The 22,987-nt window shown below is 33.1% G+C and overlaps 2 protein-coding genes and 1 long non-coding RNA gene across 3 annotated transcripts; 1 reads left to right on the top strand and 2 right to left on the bottom strand.

Annotated features, from left to right (window-relative positions):
• Positions 1–1,495: 1,495 nt before the first annotated feature.
• On the bottom strand, positions 1,496–3,395 carry LOC146885506 (uncharacterized). The gene is made up of 2 exons (XR_014995717.1): positions 2,937–3,395; positions 1,496–2,275 (listed from the first exon to the last, which is right to left on the bottom strand). It is a non-coding gene; the product is annotated as an uncharacterized LOC146885506 (long non-coding RNA).
• A 4,273-nt stretch (positions 3,396–7,668) lies between these two features.
• LOC114186786 (protein CLT3, chloroplastic-like) lies at positions 7,669–15,690 on the bottom strand. The gene is made up of 10 exons (XM_028074802.2): positions 15,056–15,690; positions 12,948–13,093; positions 12,279–12,316; positions 11,812–11,927; positions 11,481–11,580; positions 11,358–11,393; positions 10,902–10,952; positions 10,681–10,804; positions 9,321–9,446; positions 7,669–8,187 (listed from the first exon to the last, which is right to left on the bottom strand). The coding sequence occupies exons 1-10, from the start codon at positions 15,457–15,459 to the stop codon at positions 8,018–8,020; spliced, it is 1,311 nt and encodes a 436-aa protein (XP_027930603.2). The 5' UTR covers positions 15,460–15,690; the 3' UTR covers positions 7,669–8,017.
• Positions 15,691–16,298: 608 nt separating this feature from the next.
• LOC114186785 (uncharacterized) lies at positions 16,299–22,783 on the top strand. Its single transcript, XM_028074801.2, has 6 exons — positions 16,299–16,487; positions 18,093–18,356; positions 18,451–19,102; positions 19,207–19,406; positions 19,885–20,126; positions 21,285–22,783. The coding sequence occupies exons 3-6, from the start codon at positions 18,707–18,709 to the stop codon at positions 22,406–22,408; spliced, it is 1,962 nt and encodes a 653-aa protein (XP_027930602.2). The 5' UTR covers positions 16,299–16,487; positions 18,093–18,356; positions 18,451–18,706; the 3' UTR covers positions 22,409–22,783.
• Positions 22,784–22,987: the final 204 nt, after the last annotated feature.

Below are 22,987 nucleotides of genomic sequence, written 5' to 3'. Positions count from 1 at the left end.
AGTCCTCGTATGTGCCCCCACAAATGTTGCCATCAAAGAATTGGCTTCCCGTGTAGTAACCTTAGTGAAAGAGGCAAATAGTAAAAGATATGGGGATTTGTTCTGCCCAATGGGAGAATTACTATTGTTTGGGAGCAATGAGAGGCTAAAAATTGGTGAAGATATTAGAGATATATATTGGGATCATCGTGTGAAACAGCTAAAAGAATGCTTTTCAAGTCCTACTGGCTTTATTCCTTGTCTTGAATCAATGATTTATCTTCTTAAAAATTGTGCTTTATGTTGGCTTCAGTTGGAAAAAGAGGAGAGGGAGCGCAAAACATTTCTTGAGTTTCTGAGAGAAAGGGTTCGTTCACAAGCGTTGCTGCTTAAAGATACAAGTGATGCTGAAAGATTACGTTCTGGGTGAAGAAGTTGCAGCATATAAGGCAATTGAGTCTTTGGATCAAATCATTATCAAAGACTTTGATATTTAATTCCTGTTATATGTTTATTGGTCAATTTCAATCAAGTTTAGAGATTTGACATCCTAGAGTGATATTTAGTTACATGAGGAAACACAAAGTATATCACATTATTGGTCGATTTTGACAAACATTGAGCTTGGGTAATTAAGAGCTTCGTGTGTTGTCCCAAAGGAGTACTCACAAGTTTAGATTCATGCATCCTAGACCTCTCAATAACCTTCAAATAACCATGCTAACACTTCAACTGAAAGATCCCTCTATATATGTCCATCCCAAGTATTCACCTTATCGGACCAAAATGTTTCATCTCAAACTTTAAGCTTAATTTTCCCCTAAGTTTTACTATATCTTTTTTACGCAATCTGGATATAAGAATATCATTTATATATAAGTATAAGAAAAATACACTCTTCATTCTTTTTTCAAAGTATTCACCTCATGGGACCAAAATGCTTCATCTCAAACTTTAAGCTTAATTTTTCTCTAAGTTTTGTTATATATGTTGTAAAATCAACAACAAACATAAAAGTTGTAGAACCAAAGAAAAAACAAAGAGAGTTTTTCTGCACTATGCGAGAAGGGAGAGACAAAGAGTCTACACAATATATGAGTGTAGTGGATTATGTTTCTACAAAGGATTTCTCTCTTATTTATAATAGAGAGATATAAACCTAGTTTCCCCCAAAATTTAATAAACAAATTTTACAAAACTTAACAACTAAGTTTTTTCAACAACCAAGTTTTCCAAATTTTCCGCAAAGTATGACTTTAGGAAAATCTCAGTTTCCAAGTTGTTTTTAGCTTGAGACTTTTGCCCTGCAGTTCTCCCAACTCCATTTAGAAAACTCATCAAATTTCACATTTTTAGAAGTAAGATTTTTTTTTTTTCTGTTAATGGATTGTGTATCCTATAATCTTTGGAGTTATTACAATACCTCAAAGAGATGCCAACTTTTGACTTATGGTCCAGCTTGTCACTTTTTACATTTGAAACAAAAGTATAACATACGTAACCCAAGATTTTGAGATGATTTATTGAAGACTTCCTTTCATATCTGATGAGATGCCTCGAGCTAAGGGACCTACAACAAGAGTCATGGCTAGGAGAATACAAGAGGAATGGGCCTTAAATGCGCATGCAAGGCCCAAGATGAACTTCACATGGGCCAAGGAAGATGTGAAGACCTAGCCTAAGACATTTTGCTTGTAAATACTAGATTAGGATTTTATTTTGGGCTTTGTATTTTGGGCCCAGAAGAATAGGGTTTTCTTTGGGCCATGTATTGGGCCTTTGAGGAAATTGGACTTTAGAAGTAATTTTGGACCAAAAAGGGGAATTGAGCCAAGAGTAGTGTGTCTACTCTAGAAAAGCCTAGAAGCTTCTCAAACTTGCTCTCCAAGGATGAGAGTTAGCTTCCCATGGCAAGACAAGTGTGACTTGCTTAGGTGGCAAGTCACACCTCCCACATGTTCCTTTTTGGCTCTAAAATTCAACTTTCTAGACTCCTTTTTCCCTCCACTTTTTAGAGACTCTTTGGTCTCATTTTAGCCTATAAATAGAAGGCTTAGGAGATGTATTTTTCAGCTTAAAATTGAGTAATGAATTGCTGCCCAAATTTGTGCACAAATCTCTTTTGAGCTCACCTTAGAGTAAACTGTTCTCTAGTTTACTCTAGTCTTCTTCCTTAGGAGTTGGCCTCACCTCTCTTAAGAATCCTTTCACCTACACCAAACCAAACACCTTAAGCTTCTTTCCTTCATGCTTCCGCATCCAACACCATTCATGGAGCCTCCATTCTTCATGCAAGCTTCAATGGAGACAAGAAAAAGCCATCAATACCATGCTTCAAAAGGTGTTTTTTCATTAAGGCTTCTACTTTACTTGGAAAAGCTTGAGAAACAGTTTGATTCCATTCTAAAGGAAAACTTTTCTCTATCATTTTAACATACACTATCTCACATCCAAAGGATTATATATGGTAACATCACATATTTTCATAGTGCAAAACAAGTTTCTTTTCAAGCATTTGTCCCGCACTCAAAGACTTTGACTTAAATCGGACACAAATAAAACATTTAAAATGTATTTAGTACATGAAGGAGTTTCAATAACAACCACTCCTTTGCCTTTGACATCTACACTTTCTTCATCGACAATTATGACTATGGAGAAATAGGACTAATCAAGTTCCTTGAAAAAACTTTCTATATATATATTTTTGTAAAGATATAAATATATCATACTATTGTAATTTATATCATTAAGACTTATAAACTAAGTTCTAATTATTATTATAATAAAATAATTTAACATATAAATATAATAATATTTTTAATTTATCCAATTAGTTAATCAATTAAAAACTTAGAAAATATTTCTATGATTAAATATGTTTTTAATATTTATTTATAGGTATATATAAATAAATTTTAAAATAATTAAAAAAAATGATAGACTGGCTCGGTAACCTGCATTGAGATAGGACGAAATGTAATTTTTAACCTATTTTTTGACAGATCAAAGACGAGACAGGTTAATCCATTTTTCCATCCGTATTTGAGTCACTATTGGGTTCTCTAGTAAAGGGGTGAATTAATTCCATTTTCCACCGCTTCCCATAATGTTTAAGCTCTCAAATATATCTCATTTTCAACCCACAAATCATAATTTTCTCCTATAGAAATAAGAAGTGGATGTAAAGAACTACTTCTTGATACTATCCTTTCTCATGAGTATATTTTTTTCCGATGTGTACATGGCTTTCTCGTTGGATTTGACTCTCTCACGAGCCCATAAAAATGAATGAGCTCTTGATACCACATAAAATAACAACAAACAAGGTTGTAGAATCAAAGAAAAAATAGAGAAGTGAGCTTTTATGCACTATGAAAAGGGAGAGCCAAAGAGTCTACAGAATATGAATGGAATGTAGTGACTCAATTTTCTACAAAGTATTTCTCTCTAATTTATAAGAGAGATATAAGTCTATGTTTCCTCCAAAACTTACTAAACAAGTTTTACAAAACTTAACCTCTAAGTTTTCTTAACAACCAAGTTTTCCAAATTTTTCAAGTATGACTTTAAGAAAATCTCATTTTCTAACAATATCATTTTTAAGCTAGCTGGGTATAAGAATATAATTTACATATAAGTATAAGAACAATGCACTCTTCATTTATTTATTTATTCTTTTCAAAATGTAGACACATTTCTCATAATTACGTAATTGAAATCGCGTCTGTTTCAGAAAATCATCAAATATTTTGTACCACTACCTTAAACTTTATTTCAATTCATACCATGATTTCTACAAGATACACGTCTTTCCTTAATTTTCAACAAATCTCCCAGGTTCTTGGATGTAAACTAATCTTAATACGGCTCTATAATAGAAAGTGTTTTATGCTTTCATTTGACATATGATCATGATTTAGAGTCAGTACATCTTCCTCCATTATATTTTTATGTGGGAATTATATTAAAAATAAAAATGAAACAATTAATTTTAAAAGTTCTGAAACATGAACATAAATGATTGAAAGTAATGAAATTTTAAAGAGCAGATTTAAGTAAGAGTTAATTTAAAAAACTAAATTCAAATAATCTTAAAAATAAAGTGTTTCAAAATTTAAAAAAAAAAAGTTTCAACTAAAGAATAAAGAAATATAAAATTCGAGATAAAAGCATAAAAAAACAAAGAAATACAAATTATAAATCATTGCCAAGACCATAGGAATATCTTGAATAATTTGAAAAATTGATACAAAAGACCCATAAACATATACATAAATAATCTTATTTTACTAGTTTTTTTTTCATTTTGACGTTGCATATATTAGTTAGTCCATTTAATTTGTGATATGTTTGGACGAGTTAATTTAGAAAGCTAATTCACTTATTTATAGAATTTAAATTTCTTCATACTAAAATGATTTGTTTGAGTAAAGTAATTAGAAAGAAATTTTAATTTAAATTATGAAAGGTATTTCAAATAAATAAGTACGGTAATTTCAAATACACTACAAAATATAAGAATCTCAAAATCTACTTTGTTTCATCGCACTCACACCACTCATTAAGATCGAGCCGAGTCAGCTCAAACTGAAGGATTAGTCGAGTTAGCTTATGCCAAAGGCTCAATCAAGTTAACTTGGACCAAAGATCGAGCCGAGTAGACCAAGACCGAAGGTCTTGCTAGGTTGGCTTAGACCACAAGTCTTGTCAGGTTAATTGTGCTGAAAGTCAAGACTAGTCAGGTCAGGCTAAAGGAAGAGACGATTTGACATGTGTCGAAGGTTGATTATATAAAGATTGAGTTGACCTGATCTAGGTCGAAGTTCGAGCTGAGTAGATCAAAATTGAGACCAAGATTAAACGTCTTAATAGGTTGGCTCAGACCAAGGTCTTGTCAGGTCAATTATGCTGGAAGTCGAAACTAATTAGGTTAGGTTAAATGAATAAACGATTTGACCCATGCTGAAGGTCGATTCAATTCGACCCAAGACAAAGGTCGAACTGGTTTTACCTAGGTCAAAGGTCGACCAAATTCAATCAGACCAGATTGAAGATCGCGCTGATTCTATCTAACTGAAAATCAAACTAATACATCCAAAGCAAAAGATCGAGTCAACTCGACTTGCCTGAAGCACGAGCCGAACCAAGTCACAACCCTAATGAACTTAACTACAAAATCACAACACTTAGAGACAAACATTGTCTCGAATATGTTAGCCAACCAAATAACTCATTTGCTTCGCACCATTACAGAATCAAACTAAATTATGGGTATATATTCACTACTATAGCTTTTGTGCTAGTACCTATCAAACTAGGCCACAAAATCATATTAACATAATATGATCATGCTTCCAACAATGAGTCACATTTTGTTCTTTTGATGTTTCACAATTACTTCTATATTTAAAAACTATACAAGAGGCTGATATTACCAATGTTTACCAAAATATTATTGATTTATTAATAAAATGGTAATAATTTGTTTTAGTTTATAATAAATTATTGTGGCCAGAGATGGTTTTACTTCTACTTCGAATGAGAATATATATATATATATATATATATATATATATATACGGACTATGATGCACTGATACTTTAACTTGGGTCACGTATCCGTATCTGACACGTATCGTGTCCGATACTTTAGGATACTTTAACGATACTTATCAATGAAGTATCTAATTTATAAAGTAGTTGTACACTACAATAAAATCTTTGAATAATGACCAATTTTAGTGACAAAAACTAATTAGTCACTATATAGTGACCAAATTGACAACTAAAATAGTTCCAAAAAATTATAATCGATCTCTAAATTGATAATTAAAATAGTTTCAATAATGAATTAATTTTTAAATTGGTCACGAACTTAACTACAAGGTTTTGACTACCAAAATAATTGGTCTCTAATTAGAAAATTTGAATTGACACATTAACAATCATATATCTACTATGTTTGTAAAAATTATTTTACATTTTTCATTATTCACATATCACGTATCTATCACGTATCGTATCATATTATTTTAAAAATAAACGTATCGATCGGATACGTGTCATATCTGATACACATATCGTATCTGTGCACCATAGTATACGGAGCTTGGGAGAGACAAGGAGGGGTCTTGACTCCAACTTTTTTTTATATATTAATTAATTATATATAATTTAAAAAATAGTTTTAAAACTTTGATATATTTTTGATAAATTTTATATATTTGGTATTCTAAAAATTTTTGTACATTTATATAAAAAATTTGGTATTTTCAATTTTTTTTTCATGGGTTTTAATTATAATCGATTTTTAATTATGGTTTGATTATCATAACTTCTTTTACTAATTACGTCTCGTAATTTTTTATTAGTTTCTAATATATTATTTTAAATTTTAATTCTTTTTAAATAGGTATATTAGTGAAAAATAAAATAATATATTCATTTTTTAAAGGTGATAAAAAAAAACTATTTTTAAAGATGAAGATATGGCACTATGATTATTCATCACATAATAATGCAATGAAAGATAGTAAAGACTTATTGAATCAATCTTAGAAGATGAATTTCTTATTGACAATATGGTATGTACACTAAGAAAGAATAGTTGAAAATTTAGTTTTGATTCTATCATTGATCAATTCAAAACTCTAAAAGAACAAACAGACAATTCTTTAAATTCATACAATATCTTTTATAATTATAATTATATTAAAATATGTATTTATTTTTATTACATTAGTGACAATAATTAAATATATAAATTTTATACATTAAGTATAACTTCTCATGCTTAACTTTAAAAGTATATTTTAGATATAAAAATTTGACCTACTTGACTCGCATTACTGAACCAAAATGACTTAGGTTCAAACCTCAATTCCTGAATTCAAAATGCAAAAAAAAAAGAAAGAAAAAAAAGCCAAAATTCAAAAAGAATACCAACTTAACTAAGATGTTAAGTTAGATAACGATATCTAATATGAATTTATTAAAAGAAAAAGTTTAACGAAGATGTCAAAGTACACTGAGTTTACTAAATAATAAAGAGCATCAACTTATCAAGAGTGGCAAAATGGATGACCCGTAGAAAGGGTGGGTTGAATTAAGAATTTGACCAGTTACCCGTATTAACCCGCCTATGTGGCCGGTCAGGTTCCAGGACGAGTAAGCCGCCGACTGACCCGTGACCCTTCAATATCAAGTAAAATGAACTAGTCCGTAACCCATATCAATGTTTTTTGTTTTTTTCTTCATCATGAATAATGAAATCCAAATTTTTAAGAGTTTATTTTCATGAATAAATATATAAATTTTATCTCTATATATCAATGTAGTGTTCTCCTTTTTGTCTTTTCTCTTCTAATCAATAATTTAGTAAGTAATCAAATTAAAAAAACAATTTATTTTTCTTTAATAAAAAAAGGACGGGCCAAATGGAATAACCCATTAGCCCGTCAACCTGACACATGACGAGACGGATTCCATTTTCTAATCCGTACTGTGTAAAGGAGCTGGTCGTCTTGACCTGTTTTCAACGGGCCAAACACGGGCCAAGTCAAAACGGGTCACGTTTTGCCACCCTTCCAGCTTATTCAATATCTGTCAAACCTCTAGAGAGATTAGTCCACAAAACTCTAGCCGAATGAGTTTGGAAAACCTCAGGTAGAACAAGAAAACACTAGAAATCCTACAAGACATTCTCATATTTCCTCTAATGAGATACTTTTCCACTCCATTTTTCAAAATTATCATTACAAAATTGAAACAAAATTTGAACTAGATCTATCCTTAGATGAGAGTGATAAAAGAACTACGTGGTTTGTTATTTACTGGGGCAAGCTGAGGAAGATTTGACTTTCCGTTTCTTAATTTCTGAGAGGACTATATCTCACTTTATTAAAAGAAAAGTGTATCTCTTGTGATCATCATCAATCACAAAAAGTGTGGAGCTGAATCATTCATTGCTTGTAATGAGGGTTGGTGCAAGCTATACCTATATATCCTTTTGGACTTGGGGCAACTCCAAGCTTCTCTAGGTGGATGCTGTGATGGATGTACTGGAAGAAGCACTTGAAGGGGTCCATGCATAAATGAGTAACCCCATGATAAGAATGGCGGCCCCTGCAACAAAGCCTGCTGGAAGAGAAGGCCCAACACCGAGGTATGGCAATGGCAGCGTGAACACATAGATCGCTATTGGAACTGCCACAACCCAAATTGAACCACTTCAGTTAAATTTTCCTTAGAATTTTCAATAACCAAGAATTTATAATAGATTGTAAAATTACAAAAAATGGGTAAAAAGAAAATAACACTTTCATATTTAAGCAAATCCCTCCTCTTCTAAAGCAAGAAAAATCGCCTATACCTCCAGACACCCACCATAGAAATCACTATACTCAACAAGCCTTTCTTCAAAATACACACACACACCCATGTATTCAAATTCAGGCCAATATAGTGAAAATCTTTGAAGTCAAAGACGGGAGCTACGAAAATAACTTATGACTTCCATAAGCTCCTTTTAGCTTATCTCCGTATTCCAGTATGTTTACTCAGTATCCCACGATGTTTACGGTCAAATTTATAGCATAAGTCCACATTTCAGAGAAACTATTTAAAATGGCACCCAATAATGTTATGCACCAAAATGCAGACTAAAACATGTGACTAACTCTTATAATCACTGTAGTTAAAATTGAAATTTAACTCAAAATTGTATGATCTTACAATTTACATGGTATTTCTAATTCAAAAGCCACACATGATTGTAACAACAAAATCGTTAGCATCGGCGAACAAAATCATAAAAGAGTAGCTGTATAGTGGCCACTATAGCATTATATAGTGTTGATTCCCAAATGTCCAATGAACAAATACATTGGGAATTTTTTAGAGACTATTTTTGAGATTTTAATTACCAAAGATGAAATCTATAGATGTAATAATTGTGAAAATGATAAAGAGAATTTGGATTTAGAAGATTGTGATAATTGATGATTCCTATCTACAAAACTTGTATTTGACTTTTGATGATAGACACCTATGACTTTTTATTGTAAATTATGAATAGTAGTTAATTTTGAGTAATTTTTATCATTTTTGAGAATTCATATGCATGTAGTCAACATTAATAGAGCTAGGTTTTGGCTAACTATTAACCGTTCCTTCTGACTTTGGTCAATATTTCAACATTGTACCCATGATTTCCTACTTGTAACGGGTTACAGTTGTCCATTTTTCTCCACTGAGACATTACTATTATTCACTTTATATGTCTCATGAATAATTTCCTCATTAATGTATATATATTTTGAAAGAAACAAATCAAATACCTGAAAATGTGGAGGCTAGACAAGAGACAACAGCTGAAGAGATCTTGATGAGATGAAGCAATGAGATATTGAAGCCCATGTTAACAACAATAAACAACAAGGGCAGCAGGGGCGCACCGTCACATCCTACAAACCAATTCGAATGCAAAATTACTTTCTGCAATTTTTTATTACTAGAATTACAAAAAAGAAACTAAAAATTGGATTTGAAACCTACCTGGCCCAGACCAGTTTACAATATCCATAATTATGTGAATGTAATAACATTTTATTTAATTAGCTACCATCTACCACTGTCAGCATTGATAATGACGACCAAACCCTAAGGCTTAACCCTATCAATAATCATATATATCAAAAGCTGCCAGACTTTCTATAAATTAGGTTTAAAAAAGTATTGGAACTTTTAACAAAAAAAAAAAAAAAACGAAGCACAAAGAAAAGGAGAAAAAATAATCTGACACTAATATGTTCCAATGAACAACAAGCCTTTTCCCACTTGGTGGATTTTGCTACATACATCAAATTATGCCATTACATTCTATAAAAAGCCAAATATTTGGAAAGGCATATAAATTATAATTCTGCTAATTGTTTCAATTAGTTCATTTGGTTTCTAATTACCCTTAGTTATTGGATTATTCACCATTTGATCAACTCTTTTTATTTTGGCTTCTTCCTGTATTTATTCTTCTCAGATGGCCATACCATCTTAGGTACTATCTCTCCTTAACATGTGTTTCTCCTACTTTCCTTCTAATACCTTCATTGAAATCATTCCCAATCTTATCATGTTCTTGTATGTCTACTCATCCATTCCAACGTCCTCATCTTTGGCTCTTGGCTGTATATCAAAATTTTCCTTCAGAGTTTGAGCGACACATTTTGATCACAAATAACCCTTGAAGCACTCCTAGATATTACTTTGTAATATAGATGCAAAACATCTAAACTGTGCATTTTGTGGTATGGTATAATATCCTATTCTTCAATTTTCAATCCTAACTCAACGTCTGCACATTCAACTTACAATCCAAGTACTTTGTCTTACATCTACTTAAACAGAGAATACGTGTAGGTTCCCCCAAGGACTATATGATCAGAAAAATGCATGCAAGCTACTACAACACTAGGTTTTGCTTAAGAATTTCACATAACAGCTGAAAAATGTATGAAAACCAAAAGACTAAGATATTTGAAGGGAAAATAATCTTTCCTTTTAACTTGAGGGTAGATCTAGGTCATCAATATTATTGATGAACTTTGATTCTAAGATAACACCATTTGAGAACCAAAAGAAAGTCTTCGGTTATCACCTTCTGTAAGAAATGACAGTATGGAAAAGAAAATAGCTACTTACCTCTTGACAGTGTCCCAACATTCAGAAAGCAGGCAGCGCCATCTTTAAGATAGTTTGATAGTTGACTAAAGGGGATGCCCCATAATTTTGATAAGAAGGGGAGGAGAAGGCATATGAACAGTGCCTACAGTCAGCATAGCATCATGTATTTAGGCATCCATTTTTAATTATATCCTAAATAGAAAAAAAAAATAGAAAATTTCATGACCATTGCAATGCACCTGGAATGCAGATCCGAATGAATTAACAACAAACATATCTAGAGAACCCCCCTGTTTCAGAAAACATTGGATATTGTTTACAACATTATCATATCAGAAAGTGTAACTACAATAATTAAAAAGCATACAAAAAGGGATGGTTTTCATCTCAGAACCTTGAATGACAAAAGGGTTTATCGTTTTAGTTCCCAATATAAATAAGTCTATCAGCCATGTGTATTTTGACTTCTGATTTGTAAGAAGTTTCAAAAAATTTAGCCAATAGTTTTCAGTTACTTTTGGGGAGTTTCTACGTGAATTTAGTGACATCGTTCTTTCTCTATTGAAGTTTGAGGCATATGTCTTATGTTACCCAGTGCGCCAGCAGTACTATTAGTCCAAAATAGCCATGTGCTATGCGTTCCATTTCCAAAGTCATATTTACATTACATATGAATGATTAATCAATGTACGCACCTTCAGTTTTCGAGTTGCGTTCAAAAAAATTATTTCCTACAGAGTATGAAAAAGTCATGAGTCACCATAAGGAAACAATTCAAAATCTCAGAACATGAAACAATCACTAAAATAGACAACCACCTTCAGAACAGTATCAGCTGCTTGGAATAAAAATGAAACTATCATTAGAAGACTCCAAAATATACCAGCCTCTTTCAATGAGTGTCCAGCACCAGATCCACTACAAAGTAAAAAAGGTCTAAAATCAGAAAACCAGAAGCATAAACACAGTTTACATTAATTGTGAGCAACCATTAATTGTGGCAGAATGTATGTGACCATTCAGATTTATATGTTGATTTATGTTCAATATCATTGTAGACCAAGTTCTCTTGCCTAAAGGTTCACGGTTGAAGAGTGCAGTTAAATGAGTCAACGTAACCTAGCATCTACAAAATTAACATGGACTGACCTTGCTACAGTGAGAATTACACCAATTGCCACAAGAAAGCATCCAAGTAGTTGGTTGAGTTTATATCGCCTACCAAGAAAAATAAATGAGAGGAGAATTTGCCACACAAGAAAAGCCTGCAAGATAATAAAGATAAGTTAATTAATTTGATAGGTTAGATCAAGATGGTTACATTCTATCACCATGTTCTCAAGGGAACTGTTTTACGCTTGGACCTGTGAATTTCTTTTGGTGGTTACATAAAGCATGTCACACAATCGTGCTTCTTTAGGTGGTAATTACTCCATGATCAACTTCTATGAACATATCTAATAGAAAAAAATTTACATTTTCAATTACTTTTCATTTACATCTAAAGTCTGAATAATTCTGAAATTTTTATTCTATTATAGCAATGCAATATAAATGTAGAAGTAGCAGCATTTATCAACAAAAGGCAAAGAACAATGAATTCTGATGGTTTTTACCTGAGACAAAATTGGAATTGATGCTCCAGATAGCATTGCTGATATAATAGAGGGAAACAAATAATTAAAAGAAATTCAGAAATGAACATTTTATAAATTAATCAGAATTGTACAATCCAATCATTTATCTTCCTATCTCCAACAGTATTTACAAAATATGGAAGAGACAGCAGGAAAAGATCCATTATAAATTATATTCGAAGGAGACAACATAAAATGTGAACAACAATGAAATAAAAAATCATCAAAATATATCACATCTTATAGTAACTAATGTTTTTAATTCAACCAGAAAAACTACAATTGATAATACTAAAACTCCATAAAAACCATTTGCATTTTAAACAAAACTGCTAATAGTAAAGATACTGTATTTTATGATAAATTTCTGTTGTTAAAGATTATAAGATTTAATTTATTCTCCTAACAGAAGTTGCAGTGTGCGTAGATTCACTCTAAAATAAATAGTCATTCTCAATAGTCTCCAGCTGCTTTTCTTTTCTATTTTCTTCTTGGTCTTAATAATTTTTTTAGTTTACAAAAAGAAAACATGAAATTTGATGGAATCGACTAAAACAATCACAAAATGTGGCACATAAGCATTTTGATTATATGGAGAAGTCAGAAGTATTTGACATGAAACAGAAAAATAATTCAGGACAACATTACCTCCTGCTGCCATTCCTGTGGCAGCACCCAGAGCTTCCAAGAGACCAACAACTATAAATGGAGTTTTAGGCATTGATAACATCTCGTCAGTGACAATGCCCATACGATACCGGATAGACAAAATAGAGAAGTATACAATTACATATCTGAAAGAAAGAAAATATCATTATAGTTATAATAACTCTTGTAAACACTAAAACCTTCAAGATAGACTGCATTCCATACTACTGAATAGAGTAAAAAATGGATAAACATCATTTTAGTCCTCAAAGTGTAATGAGTTCTTATATTAATCACAAAATTACAGAAATTTAAAACAAGGTTTAAAAGTATTTAATGTTATCACAAGTCATGGAACTTTTTTGAATTTTGGAGTAATGGCATGTTTGGACATGCCGGACATGGATCAACTTAAAGCAAGATATACTTGCTACGGCATCATTTAAGGTTTTTGAACATGAATTTGTTATTGCGTACATCCTAAACTCATCAAAACATGCTATAAACTGACTAACAATTTACACTTTTAAGAGCTTATTTTTATGACTAATGTGACACTTAATGGTATCTACCCTGTAAAAGCAACTTCTTCTCAGATAGGATTGCACGGTGCCAGATTATAGCAAAATAAATTAAATAAATTAAATAAATATGTGGCAGAAAAATATAATAGAATAAAATATTTGTTAATCCAGGTTTCTAAAAGGATTGGTCATTTTAATCTTCATAGTTTTATAACATTTTAAAACTAATGCTTGTTTCCGTATGACCGTTCCAGTGTCCACAACTGCAAGATAGCTTATAATTTTCCCTTTACCCACATTGTTTGCTTTAAGTGAAAAATATAAAATAAAAAATAGGAGGGAATGAAATAAGTAGGATAGAAAAATTAACTTCCATTGTTTGGTTATCCTTGATATGGAAGGAATATGGGTCTCGTGAAAATTGCATCAACCCCTCTAGACATGAAATTGGTTCCATCAATACCCATATAACAACTTTTTAAGATGAATAAACAATTTTTTGTAACAATTTCAATTTTAAATAATGTAATAAAAATGAGCCATTAATATAAAAAAAATCATTAAATTCTTGATTTTCTTTTTTCATCAATCCAAACAATTAAAAAAAAATCACAGATACTTTATTTCTAAATTTCTTTTTTCTATTTTATTTATAATCCAATCAAAACACAATGTTGTTGCTGTACACTTTTATCTAACAACAGAAATTACGGAATGACTCCAAATTCTTACCTGACCTTACACATCTAACAGTTCCCTTTTCTACCAAATACTGAACACTAGAAACTAAAACTCGTTCCTCAATATTCACCCGAAAATAGAAAAGAAATATAGTGGTCAGCCACAAATAATGCTCTGACCCACACGAAAAGGGTCGGGTAGGACCCATCAAATTGATATTTGCAAAACAATGCACAAATCACTACCTCCAAAACCAAAATAGAAAAACACGTATAGTGCTCAGCCTTTTCACAATTTTTATTTCTTGGTAAGAATAGAAAGATGAAAACAAACAATTAATTTGACACGCTACAAAATCAGTCCTGATTAAACAGTTAAGTAGCAGTAAAAGAGCGAAAAACATGAACATACTCAAAGTTAATAAGGATATATAATAAATTAATATAACAATAATAATAAAAGCAAAAACCATTTTGGTTTATACATTTCTATCTATTTTACCCTCTATCTGCACACTACAACAGATTCTATATTTCCTGTTCTCTATTCAATTTTGTACCCTTTCTTCTTCCCACTTGTCCTTACCCGTGAATGCGGTTCCATTTTCTATTCAATATTTTTCTCTCAATTTTTCAATTTTCGCTTATGATATTACCTAAAAATATAAATGCACTGTGTTTTCCATTAGCAATAATAGTAACTAAAAAACAAAAATAATCTTGTTAAACCCAACAAAAAAGATTGAAGAAGTTGTTTGTTTCTCAACTAAAATGTGAGAGCTCCATTACATATATTTAAACCGAATCATAAATAACCAAATACGTAATTAAATTAAAATCTAAGCACCGAATTAATCAATTCAACTAGAACAAAGAAAAACAAACATTGAGTAAAATGAAGTACCCGACGGTCGCAAGCTGAGCAAGGAAGAACGGATAGTTCTTCAGAGGAACCAACGCGAGCTTGTACAGTACTCTGTTTCCGACCCCCATAACCACCGTCACCGCGGCGGCGATAATCACCTCCGCCGAACGATTCACGCTCTTCCTCCCACTCTCCGGCGCGAACTCCTCAACCGCGCACAAGCGCGGTCCCGCCTTCTCTCCCTCCTCTTCTAATCCCGATCTCGCCCATGCGCCGCCGTACTTCGCGGCGCATGGCGGCTTCGCCAGGCGGAGCTCGATTCTCGGCCTCCTAGGTGAGTAGCCGTAGCGGACCGCGGCGGTGCTCGGCGGACAGAGGAGGCGAATTTGCCCGCAAGACAAGGCGGAGCCGGCGGCGGGGGAGCGCCGGAAAAGTGACGTCATGGTTGCGTGACGTAATTTGAGAATCCGAAGTGTAGAGAGAGAAAGAAGAGAGAGAATGGGAAAGGAGTGAATGCGAGTCACATGAGTCACGTTGGTCTGAGCTCAGAACAGAGGGAAGGAATCGGAAACTGTGTGTTTTGTTTAAAACCAAGGTTTGTGGTGTGTTTTAGGATTTTTTTAAATGAAAGGTGGTATCTTCAATAATACCTTAAAATAATTTTAATTTTTCTTACCATATTTTTCTTTTTCTTTTCAAGAGCACCATAAAAATACAATGAGTGATTTTTTTTTTCTTTCAAAAACTTTTACGTAAATAATTTAATATTAGAAAAACAGCTCAAACCTAACTCTTTTAAAAAAACGGCACATAAAATAAGGATTATCTTAATTAATATATTATAAAATAGTTTTATTTCTAATTAACGTAAAATATAGCATATATAACAAAACAAAAAGTATAAGTCATGGTTTAACCTTAACAAAATGAATGGAATGAATTGAAAGAGGAGGCAAAGAAATGCTTCTAAGAAGAATGAAGAACAATGTTTTTTTATGATATTTTTTTTTATGTAAAATGTTGTACGAATAGTATGTGTATTTGTTGATGAATTTAGTGACAGTACATGATAATTTTGTTTTGTTGGTGAGAGGTATGACTTTTATTGGGAAGTTGATGTTGAAGTTGATCATTTTATGCATGAAACTATGGATAATAAGGGATTATCCTAAAAGAAACGATCAAATTTTTCAAAGAAAAAAGTTGTTAAATCCTTTTTTATAGACAATTATAAAAAAAGGGTTTAGTAAAAACAAGAGAAGATATTTTAGTTTAGTATATATGTATGCGATGTATGTGAAGGAGTGTTTGTTGTATCCAACCGAACTAAAGACTTACTCTCGTATTCACTCTCTGGCTCATCGTTTCTCAATCTCTATCTCTCCCGTCTCGGTCGTTGCATTCAGCTTCAGTGTTCATCTCCAAAGTTCCGTTTCGTTGCACCTTCCTCTCCGTTGCGCCTACATTGCAGGTAATTTTCATCTTTTGTTTTTATTTTGCACTAGAATAGTGGGGAACGAGAATGGATTTAGGGTTTCATTGTAGACAAAAGCGGGAGAGGTTTTAGGGTTTTGCTGTTGACAATTTAGGAACTGATTTAGGGTTTTATAGTATTATCTCAACTCTAAACTAAAATACTCAAGTTGAAAATGCTTTTATGTGCTGATGGTTGGTGCTCCCTGGATCTTTATTAAATCACTTTTACAGTGAGTTGACGTGGTATATCAAAAGCGTTGACATTATTTTCTTTCCGGTATCAATGGTAAGTGCTTTTAGGGACTAGGAATTGTGAAACCTCATTCAAGCTCCATTGGAGAATTTTCAATTGCATAATAACGACTTTCTTAGACTTCATGCGACCGTGAGACTACTTCTCTGCGGAAAAAATGAATGGGTGGGTGTAATGAGAATGGTTTGCTTAATTCTATAATTATTGATTTGACTGTGTATTTTTGAGCATTTTGTGTATGTGTAGTATACGTCTTCAGAATCTGAATTATAACTCGTATATAAGCTAAATTTTATTGTATGCAGAAGTTCGTTTCAGCTTTTCTTTCTTTCTTTTTTTTTTTCTCTTAAAAGCGCTTGTTGAGAAGTTTCCTCCAAACAGGACCTTGTCATTATTAATTAAGCATTTGGTGTGTTATACGGTTTTCTCCCCCTCTGATTTATGCTATGTTATATGCTTATTATTATTAGTTTTATATATCTTGTAAATGATTTACGATTCTGTATCCACTTCCTAAGTCTGAATAGAATCTTGAGTTTGCTGCTTAAATAGCTCTACTATGTTCAGCCGTACTTTTAGGCAGTCCATGTTAAATTCCGTTTCTCTATATCTTCCTTGTATTGCTACTCTTTTTGTTAATATTGTTATTATTATATGCTGTAGATTGGTGATTGTCCGCCTAGAATCTATTACTATATCTTTTGATTTGGAGACAAATATATCTATAATTTTGACTGTGTATTTTTGAGCATTTGTATAAGTGTAGTATCAATCTTTGTCTTGCATTCTTAGTCTTTGATAAAGCCTCTTCTCATTATCAGCTATAGCACAGATAGCAGTTTTTGAGGTTGCTGCTATCTGTGATTGGTAATAATAGTCTTGGATAGTAAAGTAAAACAATATATTAATTATTCAGTTAAATAACTGTTTCTATGTAAGTTTAAAGGTAATTAGATGAATTGAAAGGTATATTTTATATGATTTTGGCACCTTTTATTATTAGAAGTATTTAGGTCTGCTAGTGTGTGTTTGTGTGTGATTTTAGTAATTCCTTCCTTTTTCCCTCCTGTGCTTGCAATTTGAATTTATTTTGCTTCCATTTGGTTGAGTTCTTCCAATTTCTGCTTTCCTTTAAAAAAATTTACAATCATGAAATTCATGGCAACCTTTTCCTTCAACTGTACTTCCTTTGTACAATTTATAATATTGTAACAATGACAGTGTCTTCAACTGTGCTTCTAGTTTCTTTGGAGATTGGACCTCATGATAATAATGCTAATTGCAAAATCAATTGATAATGGATTTTAAACAGGAAAAATTCATTTAGTGTTAATCTACAATGGCCAGATGGGATGCAATCTTATCTCTTCCAGTACAGAATCCTCCCACATTGGAAATTTCTTCTTTTGACCTAGTGTGGTCAAAAGTGGAAGGTTGGCATGATAAATTAGATAAAGTTGCTCTAATCCCATTTGCTAGAGTTGATGATTTTGTGAGGGGTGAATCAAATAATAAAGAATGTCCTACAAGATTTCATGTTGAAGCCAGGCGTCGACGGTCTCCATCAACGCCTTTCAAGCAAAAGGTTGATGGCATACTAGAGTACATTTTGTAAGTTGTAATTGTCTTTATTGGGAATCACTTACTCGTTGTTACTGTTTTTTCATTCTACTGCAGTGTAGAGTTTAATACCATCTCAATGTAGGTATTGGTGTTCCTTTGGTCCTGATGACCATAGAAAAGGTGGTATTGTCCGACCAAGTCGAACTACATATGTTCCAAAGAAGAAAAATGCAGGTAGACCAAATACCAAGAGAGGTTGTACTTGTCATTTTATTGTCAAGCGCCTTATAGCTGAACCTTCAGTTGCCCTAATCATATATAATGATGATAAGCATGTGGACAAAAAGGGTTTGCCATGCCATGGTCCACAGGACAAAAAGGCTGCTGGAACACGTGCTATGTTCGCTCCATATATCTCAGAAGATCTCCGACTTCGGGTTTTATCTCTTCTATATGTTGGAGTCTCTGTGGAAACCATTATGCAGAGACACAATGAATCTGTTGAGAAACAAGGTGGTCCATCTAACCGTGATGACCTTTTGACCCACCGTTATGTTCGACGACAAGAGAGGGCAATCCGTCGTTCTACATATGAGCTAGATGATGATGATGCTGTTAGTATAAGCATGTGGGTCGAAAGTCACCAAAATCAGGTTTTTTTCTATGAAGATTTCTCCGATTCAGATCCATTTACTCTGGGCATTCAAACAGAATGGCAATTACAACAATTGATTAAATTTGGAAACCGGGGTCTGCTTGCCTCAGATTCAAGATTTGGTACAAATAAATTACAGGTTTGTTACTTCCATTTTCCCTTGATTTGAAGTAACCAAAAACATATTTTCTTTGGTTTACTTTTCTTGAAACTAAAAGCAAGCACGCCGGTAATTTTTTGCAGTATCCCATTCATAGTCTTCTAGTGTTCAACTCAGACAAGAAGGCCATTCCAGTGGCATGGATAATAGCACCAAGGTTTTCAAGTTTGGATGCACATCGATGGATGAGGGCTCTTTACAATAGAGTTCACACCAAAGATCCTACTTGGAAGTTGGCTGGCTTCATAGTAGATGATCCGTTGTATGATATTCTAGCAATCAGGTTGGTTCAAAATTTATCTGCTATTTTCTATTGTTAAAGGTAGCATTCTTTTAATGTTGAATAAGTATAGCAATACATTGCGAACTTTTATTCTTATAGTGACGTATTCTTGTGTTCTGCTTTTTCTGTCAAGACCAAAATTAACATTTTCATCTTTTTAAGTGTTTTTGGTCATGTCGCTTATTACTGTAAAAATTCAAATTGCGTGCTTGTTTGGGAAAGAATTGAATTTGGGAAATAATTGCTCTTAGAAAGTGTCTTCAATGCTTGTACGGACCTTATAGGTGCTTGTGTAGTTTGTGTCTGTGATGATGCTATTACTGATGATGACTGGCTCTAATGCTGATATAGAAGTCTTTTTTGCATTTTGAAATCTGAAGTATTAAATCTAGGCGTGCTTTACTGCATCAGTTCAAGGAATTTATTTTACCACAACAACCTCTTTGCTAACAAGGATGTATATTCTATATTTTTTCAGGGATGTGTTTCAGTGTACAGTAATGATTAGTTTCTGGCGTGTTCGTCATTTATGGCATAAAAACATAGTAAAGTGCTTGAAATCTGATATGCAAATAAAGATATCCAGACGGCTAGGGTGGATAGTGGATAATATTTGCCGCCTTCAAGGAAACATATCACTCTTTGAAGAATTCATGGAAGAGTTTATTGATGAATCCAAATTTATGGACTATTTCAAGGCCACATGGCATCCTAGAATAGGTTAGTAATACCTAGATAGTGGAATGCGGTTTATTTTCTATTGAAATTGCGAAGTAACGGTGCGCCCACAATCTATTATAACTGTTCTTGTTCTTATTAGATTTAATGCCCTATTAAGGAATACAAGATCAGCATTTTCTTTGATACTAGTCTGTGCTCTAATTAAATGCTAAAATTGTGATGTCAAAATTATGTATACATGAAAAATATTATTTTAATTGTGGGTACAAAATTAGTTTAGTTTTTCATGGTGTACTTAAAGCCGTTGATTGCCATCCGTTTTCTTGCTGGAATCTTTTTCTTATTCTTAATATAACCTGTCCTCCCGGGGCTCAAGGGAGAGGCCTGACTGTCTTTTCTATAGAGTTGGAGTAGTAGTTGGACAAAAGAACTCTCTGGCCGGAGTGTCCCGTCGTTACTCCTCTTTCTATATATGTTTAGGGAGAAAGAATTAGGCTGCCTAAAAAGAAAAGGTTATGAAAAAACTATTAATAATGTTTATAACAACAATATATTATCCTCTAAAAATAATTTTGACAGTTTAGTCACCCACAGACCCATTATAATATACCATATTAAATAAAGAAATAGAATCCATTAGCTGTCCCAGATATTAAACTTCATTTCTCAAAGACGTAGAGGCAAATTGTATTTCTTAGAAAGATTGTAATGGTTTCTCAAAATAATATAGATTCATTCATATTATGGTAAAGATTTTGTTACTATGACAACAAAGAGTTGGTCAACTTGATTGATGCCAATATATTATTGTGATGAATATTATCAATCATCAAGTGTAGTAGTTTTGAAAATTGACTTTAATCATGGTGTGCTATTTATGTAATTTTATTAGTGGTAGAGTATTTTTAAAAATTTATATGTGCGAGGATGTGATGTTCAAGGCTTCTTATCTACTGGCTTACTCTTGTTGGGTGGGAAAAGCCACTGCATATAATATACTTATTAACTGGTTGTGACTGTTGCTGTTTGTTTTGTTCAACTTGTTATATTTGCAGGATGCTATTTCCTGAATATTTCTGTTAATATAACGTCAATGAGGTTGAGGATAAAATCATAATGTTTGTATGGGATATTTTTATAATATGAATTTGTTATTGTAACTTAAAGTACATTGAAATTACTGTCCCTTTGATATAGGAGCATGGCTCAATGCACTTCAAACTCTTCCACTTGCTAGCCAGGAGTCTTGTGCAGCAATAGAATTTTACCACAACCAATTGAAGATTAGGCTGTTGAATGAGAAAGAAATTGATGTTTATCAGCGGGCAGATTGGTTGGTCGACAAGTTGGGTACAAAAGTCCACTCTTATTTCTGGCTGGATGAGTACTCGGGAAAAGATGATTTTGCACGATACTGGAAAAATGAATGGATGAGTGGTTTGACATCATGGCGCAAGGCACTGAACATTCCAGACTCTGATGTCTCAATAGAAGATGGATGTGCTAAGGTTACTGATCAAGATGATCGAGAAAAAGTTTTTGTTGTCTGGAATACTGGTTCAATATTGAGCATTTGTGATTGTAGTTGGGCACAAGATGGCAACCTTTGTGAGCATATCTTGAAAGTTCTCAGTATCTGTCGAAAGAGAGGGTCCGTTTTACCATCTGTCACCTTGTTTCAGTATCACCAGGCACTGAATAAGATGTTGCATTGCCCCCCTTTTGATTCTTTAATTCGTGATCACGCGGCGTCATTGGCAATTTCAGTTCAGAAGCAGTTAAATACTCTACTGGATAAAGAAAGTGTCCAAACTGTCACTGATTCCATGGAGAAACGGATCGATATTGATATTCCACTGGAAAGTTTCAGGGTTGTCTCTGGTAACCGGGGTCAGGACATGGTTATTAAGAAGCATGTCATCAATGATGTTTTATCTTTGGATGGTGATGAGGATAGACATGATTCAAATGAAGCCCCTGGATGTACGAGTGCGATGCGTGATATCACCGATCAGGATGAGGATGGCGAACGTTTTGAGAGTGCTGGAGTGAACAGTTTGACTTCTGATATGGATGTTGATCCACCATCAACTTGTGTTAACCCTCTTGTCTTGCACCCTATCGATGATACCGTTCCAAGTGACACGTTGCAAGAGAACAAAGAGTGGGGCTTGGCTACTACAGGAAATGAGATTTCACCTTCTGAAAGTGGTGCTTTTTCTAATGATAAGATTGAAGATAATATTTTAGATAAAGGTGGCAAAGACTGTGCTATGGATTTGGATCCCCCAAGATCCCCCAACCTTGGCTACACCCGTTAAGCCACTTGCAGTTGATATGGGTGAAGAATATTTAGGTACCGTCAAGGAGGATGTGAGTTTGGGCTCGAATTCCCGAAATTAAATCCTGAATCAGAACACACAATGGCAATTTAGAGATATAGATGCCAATAAAGATAAATTTTGATACACACTGTAAAAAAATTTCGTTCTTAGTAATTAGAAAATCATTATGGCAAAGATCAATAATTTTTAATTATATGACAACCTATAATTGAATGAGTGTATAGAACTTATTCCAGTAGTGTATTTCAATTTTGAGGTGCATAAAGCTGTCAATGGCGATGGCACACTGATGTTGCGCACTTGATGCTACCTTCGCATTCCTCGTACCCATCGAAGCTCAGTATTTCTCTATTGTAGTCTATTAATCAAAAAAGCACGTCACTATTGCCTTACAAGATCTTTAATGCTAATGGTTATACGATTAAAATGTTCTCATAAATTAGAACTTACGTCAGCACCGTTAGCCAAATATTCTAAATTATTGTCAACAAGTGCTGGAAAAAAGAGCTGATGGTTTTCTTACCCATAGTGGAACTTGTCTTCTGGACTTTATAT

This window comes from Vigna unguiculata, chromosome 6 (assembly GCF_037176805.1).
Source record: "Vigna unguiculata cultivar grain cowpea cultivar isolate G323 ecotype 2 chromosome 6, ASM3717680v1, whole genome shotgun sequence".
NCBI lineage: Eukaryota > Viridiplantae > Streptophyta > Magnoliopsida > Fabales > Fabaceae > Vigna > Vigna unguiculata.
Note: the sequence above shows the minus strand (reverse complement) of the source record. Positions and strands in the feature narration are given on the sequence as shown.